The 26,717-nt window shown below is 28.0% G+C and overlaps 1 protein-coding gene across 1 annotated transcript; it reads left to right on the top strand.

Moving 5' to 3' along the window:
* The first annotated feature begins 11,845 nt into the window (after positions 1-11,845).
* LOC113367157 (ethanolaminephosphotransferase 1-like) lies at positions 11,846-24,778 on the top strand. Its single transcript, XM_026608787.1, has 9 exons — positions 11,846-11,863; positions 13,345-13,413; positions 13,490-13,661; positions 15,788-15,902; positions 17,526-17,667; positions 20,162-20,319; positions 22,225-22,405; positions 23,395-23,580; positions 24,663-24,778. Exons 1-9 carry the CDS (start codon positions 11,846-11,848, stop codon positions 24,732-24,734), a joined length of 1,113 nt encoding a protein of 370 aa, XP_026464572.1. The 3' UTR covers positions 24,735-24,778.
* The last annotated feature ends 1,939 nt before the right edge of the window (positions 24,779-26,717 follow it).

The following is a 26,717-nucleotide window of genomic DNA, read 5'->3' on the forward strand; positions in this document are numbered from 1 at the left end:
TTTAATTTAATTCAATATTATAATATAAAAAATAAATATCATAAATATAAAAAATAAATAATGAATTAAATCATGCGAGCCACCCGACTTTAATATGCTTAAATGTATCGGCCGACTCCAATCGTCTTATAGACCATAATCGCATTCATCGACTAACTATATCATTCGACTTCATACGGCTCAAACCGAATCAAGCGGCGATATGTTATTCCGACTTCATGAGTCAAACCGAATCAAGCGGCGATATGAGTTGTTTCCGACTTCATATGAGCCAACTCGAATCAAGCGGCGATATGAGTTGTTCCGACTTCATCACACAAACCGAATCAAGCGAGATATTGTGAGTTTGTTCGACTTCAGAGCCAAACCGAATCAAGCGGCGTTATGAGTTTGTTCCGACTTCATATGAGTCAAACCGAATCAAGCGGCGGCGTTATGAGTTATTCCGAATTCTGATTCGAATCATCCCGACTTCAAGCCGTTCGAGCGATATGAGTTAACCGTATGGGCGATACAATGCGTCGTCGTTCTTGCGTGTTTATTTATTTACGGAGAGCTGAGAGCGATTTTGTTCTTGAAATATCAATACCCAATTTTAACGTAAGTGTTTTAGATCTTAAATGTTATCAGAATAAACCACTCGAAATTATGAAACGAGTTTCGGGAATCTTTCAATATAATTCTCTTTGAAACAATTACTAAACACCAAGAAAGTCAGTAAATAATATGTTAAACTTCTAATTATGTAAGTAATGGCAAATTCACATTAATTAACTTTCAGCTCTCAGTTTAGATGCGATCCTTTACTGATTACATAGTAAAATAAACAATCGACCCATGATTCCAAATATTATTTTATATACTTTAGTGATGCACAATTGTTTGGTAATCTATTATGGTAAATTAATTTGAAGATATGTTTCAGCCGTCTTCAAAATTATATCATTTTTAATAATTTTCAAAATATACTTTTTGATAGTAATTTATGATTACAATTTCTACTTTGTCGGTTATATTGGTTAAACTGACAATTTTGATTATAAATTTGGATCACTTTTACTAAATTAATACATCCATGAATTTTTTTGTCCATATATATACTTGATTCGAGTTGATTCGAATCATGATTCGAATCAGGTTTTTTTCTGATTCGAATCATTCGAATCGGGAATTTTTCGAGTCGGCACATCACTAATATATATATATATATATATATATAAAGCTCCAGCAAATGTTTGTGAACCCCTCTTCTATTATAAACCACGTGGACGAATTACTGTAATTTATATCATGATACGCAAGTTTCGGTCTGTTTTGCTGATGTACGTTTTCATTGTTACTTATTTTCTAAAATAATGTACATGTATTTTCATTTTTTACAGATAGAACAATTGTATCTACAATATAAATATAATCCAAGAAACAAAATGTGAAGAAAATTTCTACAATATGAGTGAGAAGTGAAAATAACGTCTATATAATGACGTTCACAGTAAAAAGTGGTTTCAAATTCAAAATTTTAATAGATGAGAGTTTCAAAGTTTGTGACATTCCTAATTTTTTTTTTATAATTTCTACTGGAGACTAGCCGAACTTTATCAAAATGTTGTCGTATAAGATATTTAAGCGAGGAGCACCTGAAGGGGCTTTGAAAAGTATAAAGTAAGTAAAATTTTCTCATTGTTTCTGTGTAATGTTTTAAAGCATTTATTATAACATTCTAAAGAACTTTAGATATAATAAATTGGAGTATTAGTATATGAGTATTTAACCCTTCTCGTAACCAGGAATCTACTGGACCCCAAACCAACTTTAGAAACCATTTTTTACAAGGTAGCTCAGTTCGGAGCATTTTTCGGGCCTTAATTTTTTTTACCTTTAACATTGTATGCATTGTAGCATTGTAGATAGGTCAAATTTTATTTTCGTTTTTTTTTTAATTGAGCCAATATTCTGCCTACGGTGAGCGTATAAAATAAACGGTAAACAGTTTTATACGGTTAAGTATATACTTTATTAATACTGTATCTTATAACCCTATAGCCTATACGTTTCGGGGTCATAGTAGATTGTATTAAATTATTAGCGAAACTTTTAAAATTTTGATGTCTAGTGTGACTTAAATTCGACTATCCTGCATAATTAAAATACGAAAAAAGATCTTATTCAGATAAGAAAGAATGCGGGTGCAGATCATGCTGATTTCATGAATATTTAACTCTTATTAAATTCCAAGAAGTAATTTTATAGGACGAAAAAAAAACAGTTTTTTTTTATATTCTATTAGTGCACAAATTAATAAAAGAAAAATTTCATATAATTTATTAATAATTCTCAAAGTGTTTGTTCAGGATTATTAAATTTTGTAATTATTGAATATTTTTTAGTGATCTTTAATTATTAAATTTAGTTATTTCTTTCTGAAATTACTATCAATTACCATACACACACTTATGAGTAACTTACAAAATTTGTATGAGATATGGTCTTTCAACAAGTTTTCAGGTATTGATCAGCAAACTTTTACTGAAGTATTTGGGATATTAGGATGAATTAATTAACAGTGAAGTAATATATTTTTCCAATTTTTTCCTTGTTAAATAAATTATCTTCTTTTTTTCAAAATTATTTTCATCCACACCGTTTTTTGCAATAAATATATATTTCTGTAGTTTTTTATTAAAATTTTAGAGCATTATGACATTTATCATTTATAGTGTAATTAATTAGTTCAATGATCAATGGCTGTATCCGCCACATATTTTGAAAATTGTGATAACACTTCCAAAACTATGTGCAATGGTAGCGAAATGTGAAATCGCTGATATTGCATAACACATTTATAAATTAGGTAGCCATATATATTTGTTTATTCATCAGAAATTTACTTTCGGCATCAAATCGAATAAATATGTATTGATACAAATTTACAAGTGAATACCATTACTTGCCGTTCTACTTGTTTTTCACAATTCTTTAACTTCTAAACTAGTGTTGTATGGCATCGTGTCTTGAGGCAAATTGCTGGAACTTTCCGGACCGTAATGAAATCGAGGAATATTAAATGTTTTCAAATTGATTATTATAAATACTGTAAAATTTTCTTATAGAAATTATATAAACAGAATTACAAAGTTAAAATTATTTGAAGTATATAAGTGAGCTTCAGAGTTTAAGCCAGAGTTAAAATTAAAATCGGAATTATTTTCGATATACAATTTTTTTTTTGGAATTGGAATTTCCGAAAACAATTGTTTTGCCAACGCAAGCAAAATATTTTTTTGATAATTCAAACGGATACCTCGTTCTCTCAAAAACTTTATTTCTATTTTCTATTTCTGCACTCGTTGCTTCGTATCTCCGTAACGGCTGGACCTGCCGTTGCCAAAAACTAATCTTTCTATCAATAGGAATTTTTTAAATCAGTTCATCCATACGCCCGAAATCGTCGACGAAAAATTGTCTCCACACATAGACACACGCACATACAATTTTTCTGAGGTATGCCAAAATTTACGGGAAGTTAATTAGGATATGAATAAGCTAATACAATTTAGTGCCAACAAGTAATTTATATTTGACGCAACCGATGTTTTTTGCTAAAACTGACGAATTTGTTTTCTGTCTGCGTTACCTTAAATTGATTCAATTTCTGACCAAATATGCATCGAATAATATTTTTTTGTGAAAAGTTCATATCAGACGCACAAAAACGTATGAAATAAATCCTGATCATCAAAGTGGCGTGTTTTGCCTCTTATCAAACGGGGTCAGCTTAGGTCGTCGATGTGTTGTAAATGCCAACGAGAAGTAAATTGGAAAAAATCATGCGTCGCGTTTTATATATCGTCAGATATATAAAATAGATACGCAAGTCAACACTTTGACACTATGAAATAATTCCACAGGATAAACTATAAATTAACTATCAACAAGTTGACAGTGGCATTTTGCTTTAAGTTCTTTGCTAAAACTTCCTGATAGGTGTAATAATTGAGTTAATCAATCGGAATTCAGATTTAGATATTTGGATAAAATTTTTAACTGTTTATTTGGAAAATAGTTTTTGCTTTCACTTAAATTTAAATATTGCGGTTTCCAATTGATTTTTCTCAAATACTGAAATCTGTAATTACTCAAGAAACTTAATAATCATTTTGTAAAATATCAAGCATATCTGCTATAAGAAAATACTGACACTAAATACGTAATCTTTGATAATATTTAATCATTTAAACTAGTAAGCAAAAACTTCCCGGCTGAGCCCTCGTCCACCATGGAAATTTAATAAATGGAAAAGCACAAAAAATCAGTACCTGCTAATATGATTACCTAGAAAACGTGTGTGCTTTAAACCATTTAAATCATATATAAGTCGTTTAGCATAATGAGATTATTATTCAATTATTAATAGGTAAAATTGAAAATAACGATCGAGCGTTTGCTTCATATTGGAAAATTGCTTTATATTGGAAAATTGCAAATAAATATTATTACTAATATATTTATTATTAGTAGAAGTAATTTTATAATTTTTAGGACATCTATTGTTATTGTTTTTCAACTTTCTATATTCTAAACTCATAGAATAGATTTTTTTTACAAATAATTCTATTAAAAGAAGCGATCTTTTAATTTTTAGAAAAACTATGTATTGTTATAGTTTTTTGCTCTTTTTGTAGTCTATTTGTATTCTAAATTCATAGAATAGAGTTCAGAAACTTAACTTTTGATTTGAACTAAAAGTAAAATTCCTAACAGAACAGAAAATTCGTACTAAGATAATGATTTTTATATGGTGTGTAGTATACTAAACAGTAAAGTTAGTATTTTTAGTAGGTTTAAGTAAATTAATATATTTATGGGACACTTACAATTAGGATAATAGGGTCGTTCTAATGATGACTATCCGGTGTGCCTATTTTAAATCTAAGTTTAATGGTTTTTTAAATGATTTTCGTATGGATTAATGTTATTTGCTTTCGTCTGCTTTGATATATATGTATATATATATATATATATATATATATATATATATATATATATATATATAAAAGACAAATTCAAAAATTGAACTCAAGACTTTCGCACGACACCTGACATAAATACCTTTCGATTAGATGAACTTCTTCTTTCAAAAAAGTGATATATTAGTTAATTAATAAAATATTATTTATATTATTATTAAATAATCAAAATAAGATTATATCTAAAAGTTTGCTTTTTACTTACTTAAGAACATTTTGCTTTTGTTAGGTATTTCTTCACAATTCAAAATTTGTTATTATTAAGTCTTAAGATCTTAAATTTCGAAGTCTTTTTACTTTTTTACCTAAATTTATTTACCTGTCATTTTTAATTATATCACATTCAGAACAATGTAAGTTTTATAGAGGAGGGCGGGGCACAAAGGTCGAATTTGACTTTGAGCAATTATAGTGTAAAAACCAAACCAACTGTCTTATTGTGTTCAGTGAAACTCCCAGCTAATTCATCATTGTTGAAATATGTTTTTTGCTGTTTTTTAAAAATATGCCATCTAGTCTTATAGGTTGGGTAAAAAGGGACAGGAATTGGGCAAACAGATCCAATGACTCATTTTTAATTTTAAAGGGATTTCACGAAATAATAGCTAAATTCACGAAATAATAGCTAAATTTCAACCAATGCAAAATATAAATTCCATGGATACATTTTTGACAGAGATAACACTGTATACAACCTTGATCAAGTATTTAGTCAGAAATAATCATCAGCACAGTTAGTATAGGTATTTATTTACCTTATCTCTTGTAAAATTTCTTTTATTAACTTAATTTACTGTTTTATTTACTATTTTTTACTGTTGACTTCTTTGCCAGGGTAAAAGGCCAGTTTGTTCTTTTTCCCCATCCACGTGTAAGCTTTTATAGAAGTAATATATAAAGAAGTATTGAATCTTACTTAAAATTACCAATGCATCTTATAAAACAACTAAATAGTGATAATTCTTACACTAGTTTCTATAGTAATAATTTAAAAAATTGGACTTTCTGTTGAACATGATTATTTAACACATTGATACAGCAAATTAAAATGGTTCAATTAAGGCACCACTTTTAGTGCGCCACGCCCATTACATAAAAAGATAACTATTTTTTGATCATTTGTGAATTCAATAAAAATAAAATAATTATGTACTGTTTATTAAAATTAAATGGTTAATAATTATTATTATTAAATTGAATATCAAATTTTAAAAATAATAATTAATGCAAGGAAAAAATGAGATTTGTTATAAAAGATATTTTGAATTTTTTACAATGTCAGACGTATATAAAGCTGTTAGAGAATTAAGATTGATTAAAGTTATCTTTTTCGGGAAAGACTGATAAAATTCGTATCGCAGATAACGACATAGGAAATATAGGTATTACGGAGTTTGATATTGAACTACTTTTTCTGATAATCCTTGCGTAATACTAAATTGATAAACGTATTATATTATATAGTAATATATATGAATGTATTATATATAATACATATACTACCTGACCCGGCAATCAAATTTTCAGTATAAAAATAACTAACTGATTGTGAAAGAGAAAGAATATGGTATATAAGTAAAAGGTTTTAATTAATTTTTATTTTTTGATTATGAAGCAGAACCTGAACATTCATTTTTGGCGTAGATTGTATGGTACCTTTCTTCTCAAAAATTGTTGTAATTATGCAAGAATCAATCGACAATTTGACTATCTCGTTTTATCGATCTAAGAATTGTTTTGAAACTGTTTCAGTGGCTAGAGCAAATAAATTTATGCTTTTCATAAGCTCAGAAAAATCTTGATCAAAATTCAATGAATGACGTTTACAAAAAGACAATAATTTATTAGTTATTGAGCTTTGATTATTACTGATTGGTCTACTAAAATGACTAAATGAAATAGGGATTTGTGGCAGGACGCTGAAAATTTGGAGTTGCATGTAATATTCAAATTTCGCATTAAAAAAAAAGAAAATGAAGAAATTGACATCAAAATTTAAAAAATAGTACTAGGGTTGGACAACCCTTGATAAAAATAAATCATTTTTCAGGTAAAATTTAAGCTTTTTCATAAACCCAAAAAAATATAAAATAAATACAAGTTAAAAGCATTTATTGACTGCACTGGAGATCAAAAATTGTTCGATTACTGAAATGACATTTACGAAATAGAAGTTGGTGGTAAGAAAGAGGGTGAAAATTTAGGGGTGTATGTGTTTTTAAACTACAAATTATACAATAATGAAATAAAGAAATTGTTCTAAAAACTAAAAAAAATCCTAAGAGTCGTCTCTCAGGCATGCTGATCGCGATTATGAAATTTCGTTAAAATTTCCGTTTCGAGGAGTATTGCGACGAACATCATGATACGAGAATATATATATATATATATATATATATATAAAAATTTAATATATATATATATTTATATATATATATATATATATATATATATATATATTTTGTATGATTCTGAATTTGATGTTGACATATGTATTAACAAAGTCTAATAATCGGGCATAACATCAATAAAAAACAGTTTTTTATTGATGTTATGCCCGATTATTAGACTTTGTTAATATATATATATATATATATATATATATATATATATATATATATATAAATATATATGCCTAAATGATACATAAAAATTATAAAAATTTACCAAATCTAGTTACTTCTTTTGATTTTTTTATATTACAATATAGTAAAATTTAGTGTTAAGATCAGTCTTCAACAAAAATTATTATCTTGAAACTAAATTTGCTGATTTATTTACTGATTTTAAATCTATATTATTACTAGAATTTTAAAACTAGAAACGCAGGATAATTTAACATTTATATCATTATAGTAATAATAATGTATTTAATCAATTAATCAATTTCAAAGAGAGATTGCTATTCAATCATTCTTACCATTCAAGTTGACAAAATTTACGAAAATTATATTTTTTTTTACTTTACATTATCAACATAAATAATGCATAACATATATTAATGGGATATTATAAATGACTATGTTCTATAGATTTATTGTATATAATATATTTAACATATATATTAGTTAATTAATTAGTTAATTAATTAATTAATTTATCATATTTTATTTAATTTTATTTTTAGTTTATTGTTATTAGATTAATTGATTAATCTAGCGCTTTATTTTTATTATACAATGCAATGCTAATCTTAAAAAAGGAATACTTATATATTTGAAAGCATCAGTAAAAAAATTTACAAAATTACCGACATAAATAATGAATAACATACATAATTATATAAATGCATTTATATGCATGTGTGTGCGTTTATGCGTTTGGTCATGTAAGTTGTACTATTTTGTTAGTTATTTGGAAACATTATGTGAGGACACCCCAGTTATGTACCCGTTATTATTTTTTCATACAATAGAGCAGATGTTTGAAATCTCACATTTATAATTTGTATCGGAAAGTTTCCACACCGCTCTAATCGATATTGTTATTTGCTGTATCCTAAAACATCAATAGTTCGAGTTATGCGATAAGTCAAAAACTTTTATCAGAACATATTTCTTAATGTACACAAAGCATTGATCAAATTTTATGTTCATATATTTTTTATATCACATTAGTAATTTAGTGAAAAATCCTAATTTAATAAAATGCTAATCAAGCAGCATTAATTGCTTTGTAATCAATGAAATATCGATTTATGCAATTTGATCATATGATTTTAGTAGTTTATTTGATTTAATTTGATCATATTTAATTCAAATTGATTTTTCGAATATATTCGGATAAATTCCATTTTCAGTCATATTTTCTAAATTTAAAAGCAAAGCAATCGATTATTGCTACTTTAATTTTTGTTTTCTCACTGAGGGGCTTCTCATTTATTAACTTCCTGTAGGATGCCTGTAGGGTAGTTATAGTAATCGCAAAAAAATTGAAAATAAAATTTTTTATTTATCTGTGTTTTAGGTTTTTGAACATTTTGGCATACATTAGAAACTAATTGGTATTGGTATTTAGCCTTGAGGCAAGTTAAATGAACTTCCCGATATGTGTAAATAATCGACTTAATTAATTTATGAGTGATTAGAAGTATTTCGAGAGGATTTATTACACATAATTGAAAACGAACGAACACGTTAACTCGGAGTATTTTCTAAAACCAAATTTGGTCTCATTCGATTCAGAATGGCTTGAAACGTCGAGAAAACATAAAATTAGCGATTCGGATTTTTTTATGAAAACATAAACTTCTCCTTCGGGAAGTTAAAAAACTGATTTGTGTGTGCATGAATGTATGTTTGTATGTATATCAAATACAGGACTGGAAAATTCCACACTCTGAGGCACTGACGATAATGCCGCCCCATCCTTGAAATTTTACTTAAATAGTTTTTATGTCTCATTTTTCTAAAATTAAAATTAGAATTTTGAAAATTTTGAAAAATTTGACCTTTTTGACAGCAATATGTCTAACGATTCATTTTAACCACCAAATAACATTTTTGTTTACTTTTGTTATTGATTTTCCGAAATCAATAAACCTGCCTTCTCAAAATTTTAATTAGTTCTTCGTCCAAATCGGGAGCTTCGTTATCTGAAAAACCAAATTACTATTTTTTTATACTTTTTTCCCCGTATCTTCGAAACGGATGAACCTGCTTTTGACAAAAACTAATCAGCACCACTTTTTCCCATCAAAACAAACCGAATGTGTTTTGAATTATTCAAATCGGTTAAACTGTGTTCCCAAAATTGTCGAAAACGATTTTGAGACAAAAATTTGTATCCGAACATATTCCCACACGCACATACATTCATTTTTTTTTTGCGAATACTATAATTTATCCTACAGAAATTTAATATTATAACAAAATATTCATTTTTGTTTTAACAATAAAAATTATAAATTTTACCCTAAGGACTTTTTTTTACAGACAAATTCGACGAACATTTTAACTTCCCGTAGGATAACATCTGAAAAATATATTTTTCTTGAACTTCAGCTCGTTTACGAATCTCTCTATTAGCCAATTACCGTATTATGTTTTTTTTAATGAAAGATGTTATTAAGAACAATTATTTAAATATATTATATTGATTTTTTTTTCTCATTTTCCAAATTTTGCCACTGTCTATATGTGTGTGTAGGTTTGTGCGGATACAATTCTTCGTTGGCAATTTTGAGAACACGTATCAATCCATTTGAATGATTCAAAAAGCGTTCGATTCCTGTAGATAGGAATGAGCTCATTAGTTTTTGGAAAGGCAGGTCAGCAGTTTCGGAGATCGAATGAAAAAAGTAAAAAAAATGCCATTTTATGGTCAAAAATTATCTTTAGACATATATACATCAGATATTTTATAGAAATTTAATAATGAGTACTATTGACATTTCCATAGGTTCCGTACCAAAATTCATCAGTTAGACTGCGACACGGCGCTTACGCGCTTCAAGACTTTATCTCTAAAACAATAACGCAGCACGATAGCTTTGAAAAAAAAAATTCAAAATTTTCAAAATACTAAATAAATTAATTTTTTTTTTGAAAAAGTCAAAGTAAATTCTCAAAAATCTATTTTTTTCAGTTTTCAAATTTTAGTTTTTGGTATGAGAAGTACTAGCAATTTGCCTTAAGCATTTGTTAGATAGAAAAATCTATCCACAAGGCAGCATTAGCGATTGTAGTTATATGAAAATTCTTGGTGAAGACAATAGAGATAAATGATATAGGAACAATATTCCAAACTGCTTGCGACTTTGTGCTAATTCTGAAAGCTGGAAACCGAAATAAGAAGAAAGGTGTGTTACAGGTAGATTATTAGTTCATAATGCTTTTAATTATGTACCTGGGCTAACGGCACATGCAAAAAGAAACATTATGAACAGGAATCCAAATAGTGCATTTCTGTTAGTGATTGACAAACATAATTTGAAGCATTATAAAATTTGTACATAGTTGGAAGCCACTCAAATTTTGGCCAAAGACTGGTCAATTTTGCAAGCAAAATTGAAGGCATTTCTTGCAATATTGGACACACGAGGAAATATTTTCGCGTATGAAGGAAATACTTTGAGGCTTCAATATTAATATATTGGATAAATAAATTTATGGAACACCAAGTGGGGAGCATAATTTTTCTACTTGCAGTAGACGCGATTTTACTGATTGTGGAATTTTCCGATACATTCGTTTCAAAAACAATCAGGAGTCAACCTCTGCAAACGGACAAATTCGCTTTAGTTTCAGCAGTATGGAACAAATTTATGGAAAATAGCTAAAATTGCTTCAAACTAGGGGCTCATATTACCATGGATGAACAATTTCTTCCAACGAAGATTTACCCAGTATATGCCAAATAAACTTCATAAATTTGGCATTAAATTTTGCTGGCGTTTAATGTAGAGATAAAATATGTAGTAAATGGATGTTCGTAATTAGCAAAATGCCAAGCTCGAAATGAACCAACCGCTCTAAGCGAATTTATCGTAATGAAACTTCTCGAACCATATACCATGAAGGGAGAACTGTAACAACAGATATTTTTTTAACAAATATTTCTTTAGCATTAAAATTGAAATATAAAAATGCTTCGTTAGTTGGACTTTACGCACAAACAGAGGGAGTTGTCGAAAACTTGTAAATTAGAAAAAAAGACATCATGGCACAACAGATGCATCTTACCGTTTATAAATAAGAGTAAACCAAAGAGTACAAAAGTGCAACACATAAAAACATCGAAAGTGTAAATAATGCTAAAATATCACCTGAAATCATTGCTTTTTATAATAAAACTACATTTGGCCAATCACAGACCAAATGGCGCAAAAGTATACGGTTAATTAGGTTCCAGAAGGTGGCTATTAAGTGTTTGTAGATTTAGCCGGAATTAATAGATAAAACTATACAAAGACACAACAGAAGAAAATATATCAAGGAAAGTCTTTATGTTTTTGATTAGCAGAAGAATTTGCTTCAGAATATAATTCTACAGAGCATAAACTTCAAGAACCTTATTAACCAATTACAAGGTGGCGAGCATAGCTCACTTAGTAGCGTGTTCGATTCACACGACAGGGATCTTTGGATCGAATCCTGTCAACGACTTAGAATTTATGAAAAAAATATGTGTAGTTAATTTGAAATTGAATAAAATTGTATTTGTTAAGTAGAAATTGAATAAGAATTAAGAAAAATAGGAATTACAGAATTCGAATAGCTGAATTGCATTAAGAGTAAGAAGAAAAACATATTAGAATTTTCTGATATTAAAAAAAGTGAAGAAAAAAAAATTGAATGAAGATAGAAGTTAGAATGAATTAGAAATTTGATATGAAAAAACAAGAACTGAATAAGAAAAATATAGAATAGGGTATATATAAATTGAATATGATATAAAAATTAGTATAGAATGTAAATAATTAAAAATGTTGTAGGTGGTTAAATGCTCAGAGTAAGCGAGGCCAAATAAAAATATAAAAAAAAAAAATACAAGTGGCACGGCTTCTGAACGAAAATGGTGTCAAATGTACATAATGTAATGTTAAAATACTACTATTAAACTTTAAATATTTTATTATTTGATAATATCTATACATTTTTGTAACTATTGCAATTAATTTTGTTTGTTTTATATTAATTTGAATTGAATAAGGCGTTAAAACCACAATTGTGTTTCTTATTATTATATAGAACATTTTCTCTTATAGACTAGTCACATTGACTAGTTTGGTAGAATTAGGTGAATTAGGTATATTAAATGGCTGATAAATCTACGAAGTTATAAATGTAAAACTTTGATTACATTCGTTAGTGTTTATTTTTGTTAGTTATATCTAACTCATTACACTTTCGGAGTTATAACAATCTCATTTTTCATAGCAAATTATATTTATGAAATCAATAATAACCAACTGAAAGAATATGTACCTTATTTTATTAGAAATATGACAATTTAATCTAATATCCAAACTATTTGTTCATACTCTAATTTGACATTTCTATAAGTATTGAAAATCTTCTGAAAAATATTTACACAAAGCTGAGCACTCTAATATAATATTTATCAAATGGTATTTTAATATTTAAGTTTAAGCGTTGTTAATGTTAATATTTAAGTCAGTGTTACGGATTTTGCCCAGATATGCTGAATATCTAGGTATAGATAATAACAAAAATACGAAATTTATAATTGTTAATTATGATCTTTTTGTAGATATTAATAAATCAGCAAGTTAACATACTTTGATTTGATATGACTCAATACATAATTATTTATTAATTTGTTTTATTAAAATCCATTTTTTTTTAATTCTCAGTATAATTCAAAGGATACGAGCATCTTCAGCGTGCATGTAATGCATCCGTTTTGGGACAGGTGTGTAGAGGTAAATGAAATATACTATTAAATAAGAAATATTTTTAATTGTTAACATTTTTTTCAAGTATCTTTTATATTTTTAGTATTGTCCAAGATGGATAGCTCCAAATCTCCTCACATTTGCCGGATTCTTACTGACCGTATTGAATTTTTTGTTGCTCTGCTGGTATGATTACTTTTTTGATTCGGCAATAGGCATACCTCCATGGGTGTGGCTATTTGTAGGAGTGAATTTGTTTGTAGCCTACACTCTAGGTAAGGTGAATTTATTGATCACCATCATTTTTATTTCTGTGTTGAATATGTGTATTAATGTATGGTATTTTTCTTATTATTATTCACTACAAATAATACTGGTAACAGACATGATTTTGCTTGTTCTGTCATTTGCTCTTTTTTCAATCAGTGTAATACAATATATCAAAAAAGACTATACAATGGTTGACCAATATAATTTTAAATTACAGCATTTTAACGTTAATAAACAATTAAGCATATGGTTTCATATGTGTCTTCAGTAAAATCATAATTAAAGTAGAAAAAAAATGTCTCGATATTTTATTTTTGTGCTTCTTTCTTCTTATCAGTTCGAATACAATAACAAATCAAAATATCAAAAAATTTAGTTATAATTCATACAGACATTGAAATGTTATTGACAAATGTAGGACGTAAATCATCGGAACCAAAATATCATGTGAATTACTCTATTATTCTATTGTACCGAAATTGATAAACAGATAGTAATTACTGATGTTGAAAAATATAGGACAGACTCCGAATCAAAGGTCGAACATGTTTTTCGTTTTAAAACAGATGATTGTGTGTTGTAACAAAACATAATTAAAAAACTAGCCACATTCTGCGAGAATTAATTTTGAGGCAAACCTATATGAGGTTCTGCTTCTACATCTGCCTTATATCAATCGCTTGATATTTTGTCGAGCATTTGCAAATTACATTTGAAAAGTATTTTTGTACGATTGTGAAGAAAATATGTTGACAATACGCCTGTGTCAAAACTGATACTATGTTCTGCAAATGCAGTCGAAAATGATAAAAGCCAGGAAAAGCTTTAAGTAATATCACTCGAGATTGGAAAGAAGAAGTCATCTTGACTTTATTTAAAAATGAAATTACTTTTAGAACAACTAAATATAAACGTCTATCTAAATAAAAATATGAACGTCTATTAACTAAATAAAACTATGAATGTCTATCAAGCTTCCTAATGTTTTGTATTTTTAATTTAGCTTACAATATTTCTATATAACGGCAAAAAGTTCAACTTAATAACAATATATCAATTTTTCAAACTTTTTGAAGCAAAACTTCTTCAGGCGCGACTAGGGTGTTAATCCGTACAAATGCAACGGAAGTGCGTTACGGCAGATAAGATAAGATAAGAGTCGAGTGCCAATAATTCGTCATTCGCTCTAGATGATATCATTTCTTTACGGGTCGATTGTGATTTTAGTCGTCGCGTATGTGAATAGAGATCTGTCATTTTATGTGTACCGGCATCAACGCTGTATGCGTACCGATATCAATAAGGAAATCGGCATAGATAAATAAACATCTTAAAGTTACATCGTAGTACAAATCTGGATTTAATGAAAAATGCCTGAATCAGAAGAATATTTTACCCTGTCCCCGTAAATAATTATAATGAAAATAATAAAACAAATGCAGCATTTGCGCCGTGTATGAAACACAAGCTTATTGAAATAATTCAGACAAACCGATCATGTCATATTTGAAGTATGACTTTAATTACATTATTGTTTTCAAACATTATACATATTTTAATGCTATTATAAATATATAATTTATAATTTATCATTATATAAATGGGTACAATGGTTGACACTAATAAATATGTGCATCGCGAGTGTTACCATATTACTTTTTTTTATTATTATTAACTCTTTTATTTACAACTATCCAGTAAAGAGCATTCAGTAAATTTGATAAATTTACAATAGTTGGCCGAAAAGGGACATATTGTATACTACATTGGCAAGTTGGAAAAAACAACTCAGTAGTTCTTTTTTCCATTCGATGTTACAATATTACTAATAATCATTATTCAAGATTGTTATTGTACAGCAGCAAATAAATTTTACTTCAATCGCGTGTAAACCTTACGCGCACTCTTTTTTAACTTTCTAGTTCCCATAATTAAAAAACAATTGCACAATTTTTAACAAAATAAAGTGTTTCAAGCCGATTGTAGATAAACGAATATTATATTTATTTTAATGACAATGTAGCTATTAATTGATTATAATTAGTATGTAAGCTTTGTTATTATTCCATATAATGTACATATATTTTAAAGTTAATCGTGATAATTCAATATGTATGAATTTGTTTATTAGATGGCATAGATGGAAAACAGGCCAGGCGGACAGGTACTAGTGGTCCTTTAGGAGAATTATTTGATCATGGCCTAGATTCCTGGTCTTCGGTATTAATACCAGTTTTTATGTATAGGTAAATATAAACAAATAATTGCTTATTTTTATTTATTTTACTTAATAAGCCATACTAACAATATTATTTTCTTTAAAATTAATGAGAAGGAAAATTATTGAAATACATAGATTACATATAGGGTAGGCCGGGGCTTAACGGTTCAATAGCATTTCAATGTACACCTAAGTCTGTTTTTACACGGTCTTTTTGTACACGGTTTTGATATAACACGGTTTGAAAATTGAATATTTTTAATTTTTTTACACGATTTTATTTCATTTAGCACGATTTGAAATTTTATGTACTTAATTTTTTTTGTCAAATTTAATTTTTGCGAAGTATGTTCATATCACAAAAAAGTATTTATGAAAGAAAAAAGTCTGAAACCATCGATAGTATCGATAGTTTGCGAACACTAGCTTATATATTTAATTGAATTCCCCTTTAGCGCGTACAAACAATTTTTACTGGTCAAAGCAAATGTGAATAGCACTAATTTAGGGGAATACCCTAAAAATTCTTGTTTTTCACTAATTTTAATAGGTTTTAGAGATTAGGAACAAATCACCCATTTTTGTATAAGATCAATGTCTTTTTTTACACGTTTTTTTTTACACGTTTTTTTTTACACGTTTTTTTTACACGGCTTCTTCTGGAACCAATCTACAGTGTAAAAACAGACTTAGGTGTATTCATATTGAGAAAATGCTTCGAGATACGAACAATTCGGCAAGCGAGCGTGCTTACGAAACGAATTAAGCTCCTAAGGCGGGGTACACTGTATACGTTATTTAATAATTTTATAATATGCATTGTTAATTTTAAGTTAGATACTTACACTTAGGTCGGGTAAAATGGACCAACTGAAATTTTACTTTGGCAAAATTGTAAAAAATAAGAAATAGCAAGTAAAACAACTAAATTACAGAAGCTATATTATAAGGGATAAATTAAATAAATAGTTATTCTACTGATGAATATTTCTGAAGAAATACTAGCTCAGGGATATTTCCAGCGTTATCTCTGTAAAAAATGCACCTATGAAATTTATATTTTGAACTGGTTGAGTAATGCAGCTATTATTTTGTAAAATCCCTTTAAAATTCCGTTCTAAATCACCTCGTCTATGAGGTAAAAAGGACCAGATTGCAAATTTTGAAAGAATGGCAAAAAAAACATATCTTTGCAGTGATGAATTAGGTGGAAGTTTTACTGAACATAGTCAGATAGTTGTTTTTTGATATGTGTTATCTTTTGTCATATAATTGGTCAGGTTTTCACAATATGATTGCTCAAAGTCAAACTGTTCCCCGCCCTACCCTATCTATACCATACAATATCTGAAATAATTAATTAAATTGAATTCCAAATAGTTATTGAACCAAGATCAATTCAATTTAAATTTTTCGAAACTATTTGTTATGTATTTTGGTAATATTGCAAAAATTCAAAAAATTCACTCCAATTAATTTGTTTAATGCTTATCAATTTATTTTTTAAATTAATTTTATGCTATATGTGATAAAAATACACTTTCTATTTTTAACTCTATATTTTCCTTTGTAGCAATATTATAGGAAATTATGATGCTGTATTATTAATTCACATTTTATAAAACATGTGTTTTATTTTTTTCTGCAGTATGTTTGGACGACAAGACTTCTCGGCGTATAGAATGTATTTTGTTGTGTGGAATGTATTTGTAAATTTTTATTTGACGCATTGGGAAAAGTACAACACCGGTGTATTATTCTTGCCATGGGGATATGATTTTACTATGGTGGTAAGTTGAAGATATATTTTTGAAATTAAATTTCTCCAATAAGTAAATCATTGTTTGATGAAGTAATTATTGTAATAAATAACTAATGGTGCATGGCATCGTGTCTTAAGGCAAATTGCTGAATTTTCAGAAAATTCAAAATTTTAAACTAGGTGTAAGTGGAATTCTGTCTTAAGGCAATTAGGGCATCGTGCCTTAAGACAAATTGCTGGAAACTTCCGTACCGCAATTCAAAATTCGAGTAATTAACAATAATCAATAATAATAATCAATAAAAGTTGATCAATGATTTGAAACTTTTAATAGAATTTCGAACCATATTAAATCATTCTATCTTAAATCATTTATTTTGAAATATTTTGGAAATTCTGAACTTTTTTTCAAAGCAATCGTACTGCTTGAAATGCATAAAGACAAAATATCAAAGCGCGTAAGCGCCGCGTCGCCGTCTAACGCGTAAACATTGGTACGGAACCCATAGGAATGTAAACAAAATTTTAAAATGTTAAAATGTGTAAAATCTCTATAAAATATCTGATAATTTGATGTGCATATGTCTAATGTTCATTTTTGACCGTCAAATGGCTCATTTTTTTACTTTTTCCTCCATATCTCCAAAGTCATTGGACCTGCCTTTCCAAAAATTTGAACAGTTCTCCATTTAGTCAATACAAATAAAATGTTTTTTGAATTATTCAAATCGGACGCTCCGTTCTTTTAAAAACTGAGTTACTGTTTTCGGCACTTTTTGCCCCGTATCTTCGGAACGGCTAGACCTGCTTTCGCCAAAAACTAATCAGCACGTCTCCTTATCGAATATTTCGAATCGAATGTTTTTTGAATTATTCAAATCGGTTGATCCGTGTTCCCGATATCGTCGACGAAAATTTGTATCCGAACATACATGCATACACGGACACACACACACATACACACACACATACACACACACGCACATACACACATACATCCATTTTTTCTAAGGTATGCCAAAATGTTCAGAAGATTTTGAAACGTAAAGATCTATAAAAATTTTCATTTTCGATTTTTTTGCGATTACTATAACTTGCCCTACGGGAAGTTAAAAAGATTTAAAATTTGTTGAAAACATTGGAAAATTAGATCTTTGAGAATATTGAAATTTTTGAAAAATTTGTTTTTTTTCAAAAATTCAATTTGACCAGGAAACGGACGCTCCATTTTCTCAAAAACTGAAATGCCATTTTTGGCACCTTTCACCCCATATCGTATCATTCGCGAAATCGTCGACTCAAAATTGTATCCGCACATACATACATACATACATAAAGAATGCCAGAATGTTCAGAAACCACTGAAACGTAAATATATATAAAAAATTTCATTTTCGATTTTTTTGGGGTAACTATTGTTTCTAATAAGATATGCCAAAAAGTTCAGAAACTTTGAAACGTAAAAATATATAAAAAAAAATTATTTTCGATTTTTTTCGATTACTATAACTTACCATATGGAAGTTAATAACTGTCTGTAAAAAATATTTAATTTGTGTTGATTTTTTTCTGGATAAAAAATAAATCTATATTCAAGAAAAAATTTATAAGCAATGCAAACAATTCAATGCGAAGTGAAATTTCTCAAACTTACTATTATTCTTAATTTTTGTATTATTTTAACTTTTTCTTGTTTGTGTTGCAACAGATAAATCCAATTTAAATACAGTAGAACTCCAATTATCCGAACTCCAATTATCCGAACTCCGACTATCCGAATCGCCGATTATCCGAATCACTTTCAGAAAAAAAATTGTCCAAAAAAAGTCTAAGTGTACTATTATTTTTCCACCATCGAAGCCAGTGTAGGCACATTGTTTGTTTTGATTTGACGGAGATGTTTAAAAAACAATGATTTTTATTTCTAAACTTGTACATAAGTACATTTTATTTATATTTAATACATGTGAAAATATCATGTTTCTTTCATTTAATTCAATAAAAAATAGTGCAATATCAAAACGTAACTTTTTTTCTCTCCAATGGCAATTTAAAAAAAAAAACTCCGAATATTTGATTATCCGAATCGGTCCCGGTCCCCATTAATTCGGATAATTGGAGTTCTACTGTAAATCTTTTTTTATTGAACATTTTTTAAAGTGTTTGGTTTATTTAGTAATTACTATTATTTTAATGTGGCGATTGCTTATCTGATTTATGTTAAATTTGAGTAAATGCATGACTTAACTCATGCTTAAACTATTTATTTTGGATGCAGTTGCAAGATTTTTCACTTCTTCGAAAAGTTTTATTTAAATATCGATTGTTTCTAAGACAGATCTGAACATATTTAATAAAATAATCAAGTAAAGTCTCTCTCTTTTATACTCTTCTTTACTCTATCGTTTAATTATGATATTTAATCATAATTTATAGTATAGAGTTCATAATTAATAAATAGATAATAAATGCTTTTAAATAAAAATGTTTCCGTATTTTCTAAAATTTGTAACACATTTTAGGGTGCGACGTTTGTTCTGCTATTAACGTGGGCTGTGGGCACGTGGATTTGGACCATCCCTTTGCCATTAGGTTTAAGACCTTCGCTTATATTTGAATCTGTACTTTATTTTTCGGCGATGCTCTCTAGTCAAACTGTGATAGCTTGGAATATATACAAGTAAGTCAACAAATTAAATTAGCTCTTTTTTTTTCTTAGTGTCAGCCTGAAAATTTAAGTAATTACAATCGTTTTTTATTATTAAAGAGATAAATTTTATTAAACACATATATACAGATTTTAGGTTTATTGACGATCAAGACAACTTATGTAAAAATATAAAAATAAATTTTGAACGTTACGTCCTAAGTCAGTTATAAGTTTTCAGCTTGGTTGCTCTTACTGGGTGCCCATTTTTAAAACAAGAATATTGTATTAAAAATGGATAGAAAAAATATTTTGTAAAAAGTAATACAGTACCCTAAGTGCATTTAGAAATCATTGTTTTTCCCCTCATTCCAATCATTCACAAGACTTGACTTTGAGGTCGTAGCATTATTGCGTAATATTATTAAACGAAACTTCAAATAACTGAAATCTCTTCTACAAAAGCCGTACAAAACAAATGTTCAAATGTAATATCCATCAAAAATCGACATAAACTTCAATAGATCGTTTGTTAAAATATAATGTCCCATAAGGTAACGATTAAGCGCACTGTCTTGTATGGACAGGGTGAGTTCAAAGCCCCGCTTTGGATAACATAATATCATGAGGTAGTGATATTAATTTTCACCCGAAAATATAGATCAAAAATATATTTCCAATTGAAAATAGCCATTTCGTGCACTACTGTGTGTGATATGGCAATGGACTGACACTATGCTTCCCTGAATCGAGCTGGAGCTAACTCAGTTCACGGACCTGTTCTAGAGCAATGCTACCAATGTCAATATATTATTGTGGCAGTATTTCCAATTGAAAATAACCATTTTGGGCACTACGGTATGATATGGCAATGGAAAATCTCACTCACTATTCTTCCCTGAATCGAGTTGGAGCTAACTTAGTTTGCAGATCTGTTCTAGGGCAATGCTACCAACAATATACTATTATGGCAGTATTTTGACTCTCAATTCTATTAAAATTTATACAAAATAAATGAAGATGAAATGAATATTATCATATCATAAATTTTTCTAATAACAAAATACAATGGTATTTTGTGTCTTTTGGAGTATGCTCAATCTACAATACTGTTTTTTATCTATAATCTTATAAACATATAATAATCAAAAGCAGCAAAATATTTTAGCAAAACGATATATTCATGGGGCAATTCTGCCATAACAGATCTCATAACAATATCAAGGCAACGCGCTCTTATCCTTGTTCTTTATATTAAAAATTATGAAAATGTCTATCTATTTGCCGTGCGATCAGGCGTATTTTACATATAAACAAAGCACGGGAGAATGTTATGATAATGGATGATCGAAGATTCTGTTATCATAACATTCTTCCTTGCTTGTTTATATGCAAAATAAGGAACAAAGCACGGGAGAATGTTAGGATAATGCATGATCGAAGATTCTGTTATCATAACATTCTTCTTTACTTGTTTATATGTAAAATACGCCTGATCGCACAGCAAATGGATAACCATTTTCATAATTTTCACTACCAATAACAAGCATGCCACGATAACCCTATGTTATGGGCTGTGTTATGGTAGAATTGCCCCATCAATTTATTATAAATTAAACGAAATAAATTTAATTCACACATAATTTCATTGAAGGTACATAACGTCAGAATATGTACCTTTTAACTATTAGAAGTAAAACTAATATAAAAATTCTAACAACCTGATAAACGAAGAACTTACATAAGAAGTGTATATTTTGGTGAATTTTTACGTTCTACCAAAATCTTGAGATTGTTTTTTTATGAAATATTTTATTTATTTAAAGATAATTGACTCTGTTTAACTCTATAAATTCGCGTAGATGAAAATTGAAACAAAAATTGATATAATTTAAAACATTTTCTATGTGATTCTATTAATTTCTTTCTCTTTAATAGGTCCTACAAAGAAGGTACCGGTAAAATGAGGCCGCCTTTGGAGGCAGTTAGGCCGCTTTGGCCTTTGATATTACTCTTTGTATCCAGTGCGTACTGGGCAACATATTCTCGAAATCAAGTCGCGGATATTGATCCGCGGGCCCTTTATATTATGACAGGCACAGTTTTCTCAAATATTTGCGTGAGTATTTAAATCAAGGAGAATGAAATGAGAACTTATGATTTTACATTATTAAATTACTATAGAACAAGCAAATAATTTTTTTTTTTAAATTTACCATTTTTATAATGCATCTATTAGGCTTATTGTTAGTTTAAAACTTCCATGTGCGATTGCGATTCATCTCAGTTTGTTATATCTATTTTCATTTAGATTCATGTTTATGAAATATAAGTACATGTTTTAAAAGCATTTTTATTTCTTCATGCCTATTTAACTTATAACTTGAAAGCTAAATTATAATAGATTATATATTTGGTACAATTTAAAAGTCTTGTTTAGCAGTTTATAGTTTGAACACTATAATTTGAATTGGTTTTTCTTCTTATGATTTATTTTAGTACAGTTAAAACATTGCGATTTTGAATCTCTGGGTTATTTCAAAAAAATTCACTGAAGAAACTATATCCAGGATGAAAATTTCGATTCGACGAAATTTTCAATGAATTTTTTCTTCATATTATTTATATGAAGATGATAAAATATCATCTCACAAGAATATCTCATGTTGACTTGATTAATAAAACTTTACAAAAAAAATAGTCAAAACGAAGCTCCTATTAGTAAAACAATTATATAATTATAGCCCTTTGAGAAGTGGTTTGAAAAAAGTTTTGTGCGCTGGTGGAATTCGAACGCCCTAGAAGAAGCTTAAGCCTTTTATCAAATTTCTCAATGAGTAAATCTGTTTTTTTTCTGGGTTGAAATTTAAATAAAAACCCCTGACTTGCTGGCTCGGAATTCATATATATATATATATATATATATATATATATATATATATATATATATATATATATATATATATATATATGATTAATAACATTTTATGATTAATAACATATAATATTCACTGTATAAATTTTTTTCAACAGTAGTTGACCTCATATACTAGATTTTTCATATCTTCTCTTTTAATCTCATGCCTTCTTATATTTTTTTATATACAGTGTCGCCTTATTGTTGCTCAAATGACAGACACCCGCTGCGATCTGTGGAACTGGTTACTTCTACCAGTAATTATAGCATCATATATTTGCACAGTCAATCCTTTGTCCTTTGCCCAAGAACGATTTGTCCTGTATGCCATTACCGTATTGGTGACAGTGGCTCATATACATTATGGAGTGTGTGTGGTAAGAAAGAATATATATATATATATATATATATTATATTAAATGTTAAATATGAACAATACAACACTCAGATTTTTAACACACACTACTTTATTTGGTACTTAGACACGTTTCGAGACCATGGTATGCCTCATCTTCAGAGTAATTTCAAAACAGTTACTTATATTATACTACACATTCTTTAATATTTTATTTAAATTACATTTAATTTTTGAAAATACAAAAAACACCAATTATCACTTGCAAAGCTTGACACAGTACTAAAACATGTGAAACCTGCAGAAATATTTTAAACAAATCTTAAGTATCGAGATGAAGAGACAGGATGGGTATTATTATAATATAAATAAATGGAGTGCGCGATCGCATACTAAAATCAACAATTGTGAAAACAAATTAATTTATTGAAGAGAATAAGATAAATGAAAAAAAATATAAATTGTTAATAATGTTTATATAAGAGTCGTGTAAAATATTTGTGTCGGTTCTCAAATTTTACGATATTGTTAATCCGAACTATTAACATTGATTCTGCCATGCTCCGTTTATATAAGTCTTTTCCATGGAATAAGATTTGAGGATTATCAAAATCAAACTTATGTGGATATTAGCATAATCCACAAGCGTACTCCTAAATTTTTTATTATCTATTTTTTCGCATTGCAATTCATGCTTCCTTAGTGTTTTATTTAAGTTCTGACAAGTGTGGCCAATACAAGAACAATTACAACCCAAATTTACATTATAATAATATCCATCCTATCCCTTCATCTCGATACTTAAGATTTGTTTCCAATATTTCTGTATCTATTCACATGTTTAGTACTGTGTCAAGCATTGTAAGAGATAGTTGGTGTTTTTTGTATTTTCAAAAATTAAATGTAATTTAAATAAAATATTAAAGAATGTGTTAGTATATAATAACAGTTTTGAGATTACACTGAAGATGAGGCATACCATGGTCTCGAAATGTCTGTAATTACCAAATAGTGTGTGTTATAAATCTGAGTGTTGTATTGTTCATATTTAACATTTAATATAATTATATATATATATATATTTAATTAATTAATTTGTTGCAGGTCAGGCAAATGTGTGAACATTTTAAAAGAGATTGTTTCAGAGTACCAAAAAAGAATCAACAAATTAAATAAAGTGTTAAGTAATTTAATAATGTATAAAGATCACTAAATAAAACAAAATATTTAGATAGTAATATTAGAAAATTTATTTATGCAAACTATGACATGAAAAAAAATAAAAACATTCAATGTTCTAGATCAAATATGACTAAGGAACACAAATTCATATGGTAACAGGTAAAAATTGAAACATTTTTTTGTCTCGCTAGGGTAATGGAATGATTAGTTGTAACAAATTCCTTACATTTCTTCATTTTTTAAATTTCACCATCGATTATACAAAAAAATATATAATTTTGCAAAATATAATATTCTCATTGTAGGGTCAAGGAATCCAAACTATGCACCACATTACTCACATGTTTAGATGACTTAGTTAAATTCCTTTTTTCAATTTTTTTTATTATATATTGACCATTTTCTGACATCGATTCCAATTCAACATGACAATATCTATTCTTTGGTAAACTAAAATCACGTAATGTGACATTTAATTTTCCGGACGCTTCTTTTGGAACAATTTCACCATGGTCCTCCTCAATAGGCATTGAATCAATATGCAGATCATCAACTGATTGAACGGTTTCATTTATATCATCACGGATTGATGAAACATTCAAAGATCTGAAACTATTGGACAATACATTGTCAACTTTTTTGTCGGATCTTCGTTTGTCTGAATGTCTGATGAAATTATGAAATTTTGATAACTTCTCATTAAATGATACAAAATATTTGGCACGTGCTGCAACTGATTTTGAACGAATTCTCTTTAGTTTTCTACTTTTGGCTTTCTTTGCTGTTCTTGTTAATGGCACAATACGCTGAATGTTGTTTTGTGGAGACCTTGATACTTCGGATGTTGTTTCCTGAAACATCGACATATGCTATGTTGAATTTATTTTTTTGTGTTACAAACCATAGACAATTTGTTATATATTAACTATTAATTAATAGTTTAACCTGTTACGAGGTTCATTATGAAAACAAATACTAAAATGATGTAGGGTATTATATATAATATATTGTCTAGGGTGTGTAGTATAACTAAAATTTGTGCTTTAAGTCTGTTTTGTGTTTTGAAAATGTTTGATAAAACGAAAATATAAATTAATAGAAGATAAAAAAGCTTTTATGAAATGTTCATGTCCATCATGCAGATATGTATAATACTTAATTAAAATTTACGAAAAAGTAGATGACAGTAATTAAGATGTATTGCTAATAAAAAATTAATTACATATATATATATATATATATATATATATATATATATATATATATATATGTTAAAGTAGTTAATTTTGATGTTGAGAAATATGAGTAAGTTCTTCAAGGGCATACATCAAATAAAAGGCAAAGATTTAGAAGTTAATCTTTAATTTTTCCAAACGTTTCGACATAGTATTTTATGTCATCATCAGTGGATATAAATATGGTCTTACATCAGTAGCTAGCGCAAGGAACACAATTTGCACTATCATATATACATTAACTTGTTTTTTTTATATTAATTTGTTGAACAGAGTATAGCAAAATATTTGTGAAATATATAATATATTTTGCACAGAGAACGTAGTTTATGTGACAGAGCCCGAGGCTGTATTCTCTGTGCAAAATATATTATATATTTCACAAATATTTTGCTATACTCTGTTCAACAAATTAATATAAAAAAAACAAGTTAATGTATATATGATAGTGCAAAATTGTGTTCCTTGCGCTAGCTACTGATGTAAGACCATATTTATATCCACTGATGATGACATAAAATACTATGTCGAAACGTTTGGAAAAATTAAAGATTAACTTCTAAATCTTTGCCTTTTATTTGATGTATGCCCTTGAAGAACTTACTCATATATATATATATATATATATATATATATATATATATATATATATATATATATATATATATATATATATATATCTTACCATTTTGTTGTATACTTAAGTAAGTATATCCTCCAAAAAATGAAAAATTGCTCGACC

Source organism: Ctenocephalides felis, unplaced genomic scaffold (assembly GCF_003426905.1).
Source record: "Ctenocephalides felis isolate EL2017-DRISC unplaced genomic scaffold, ASM342690v1 CF-g0.4_SCAFFOLD_01170, whole genome shotgun sequence".
NCBI lineage: Eukaryota > Metazoa > Arthropoda > Insecta > Siphonaptera > Pulicidae > Ctenocephalides > Ctenocephalides felis.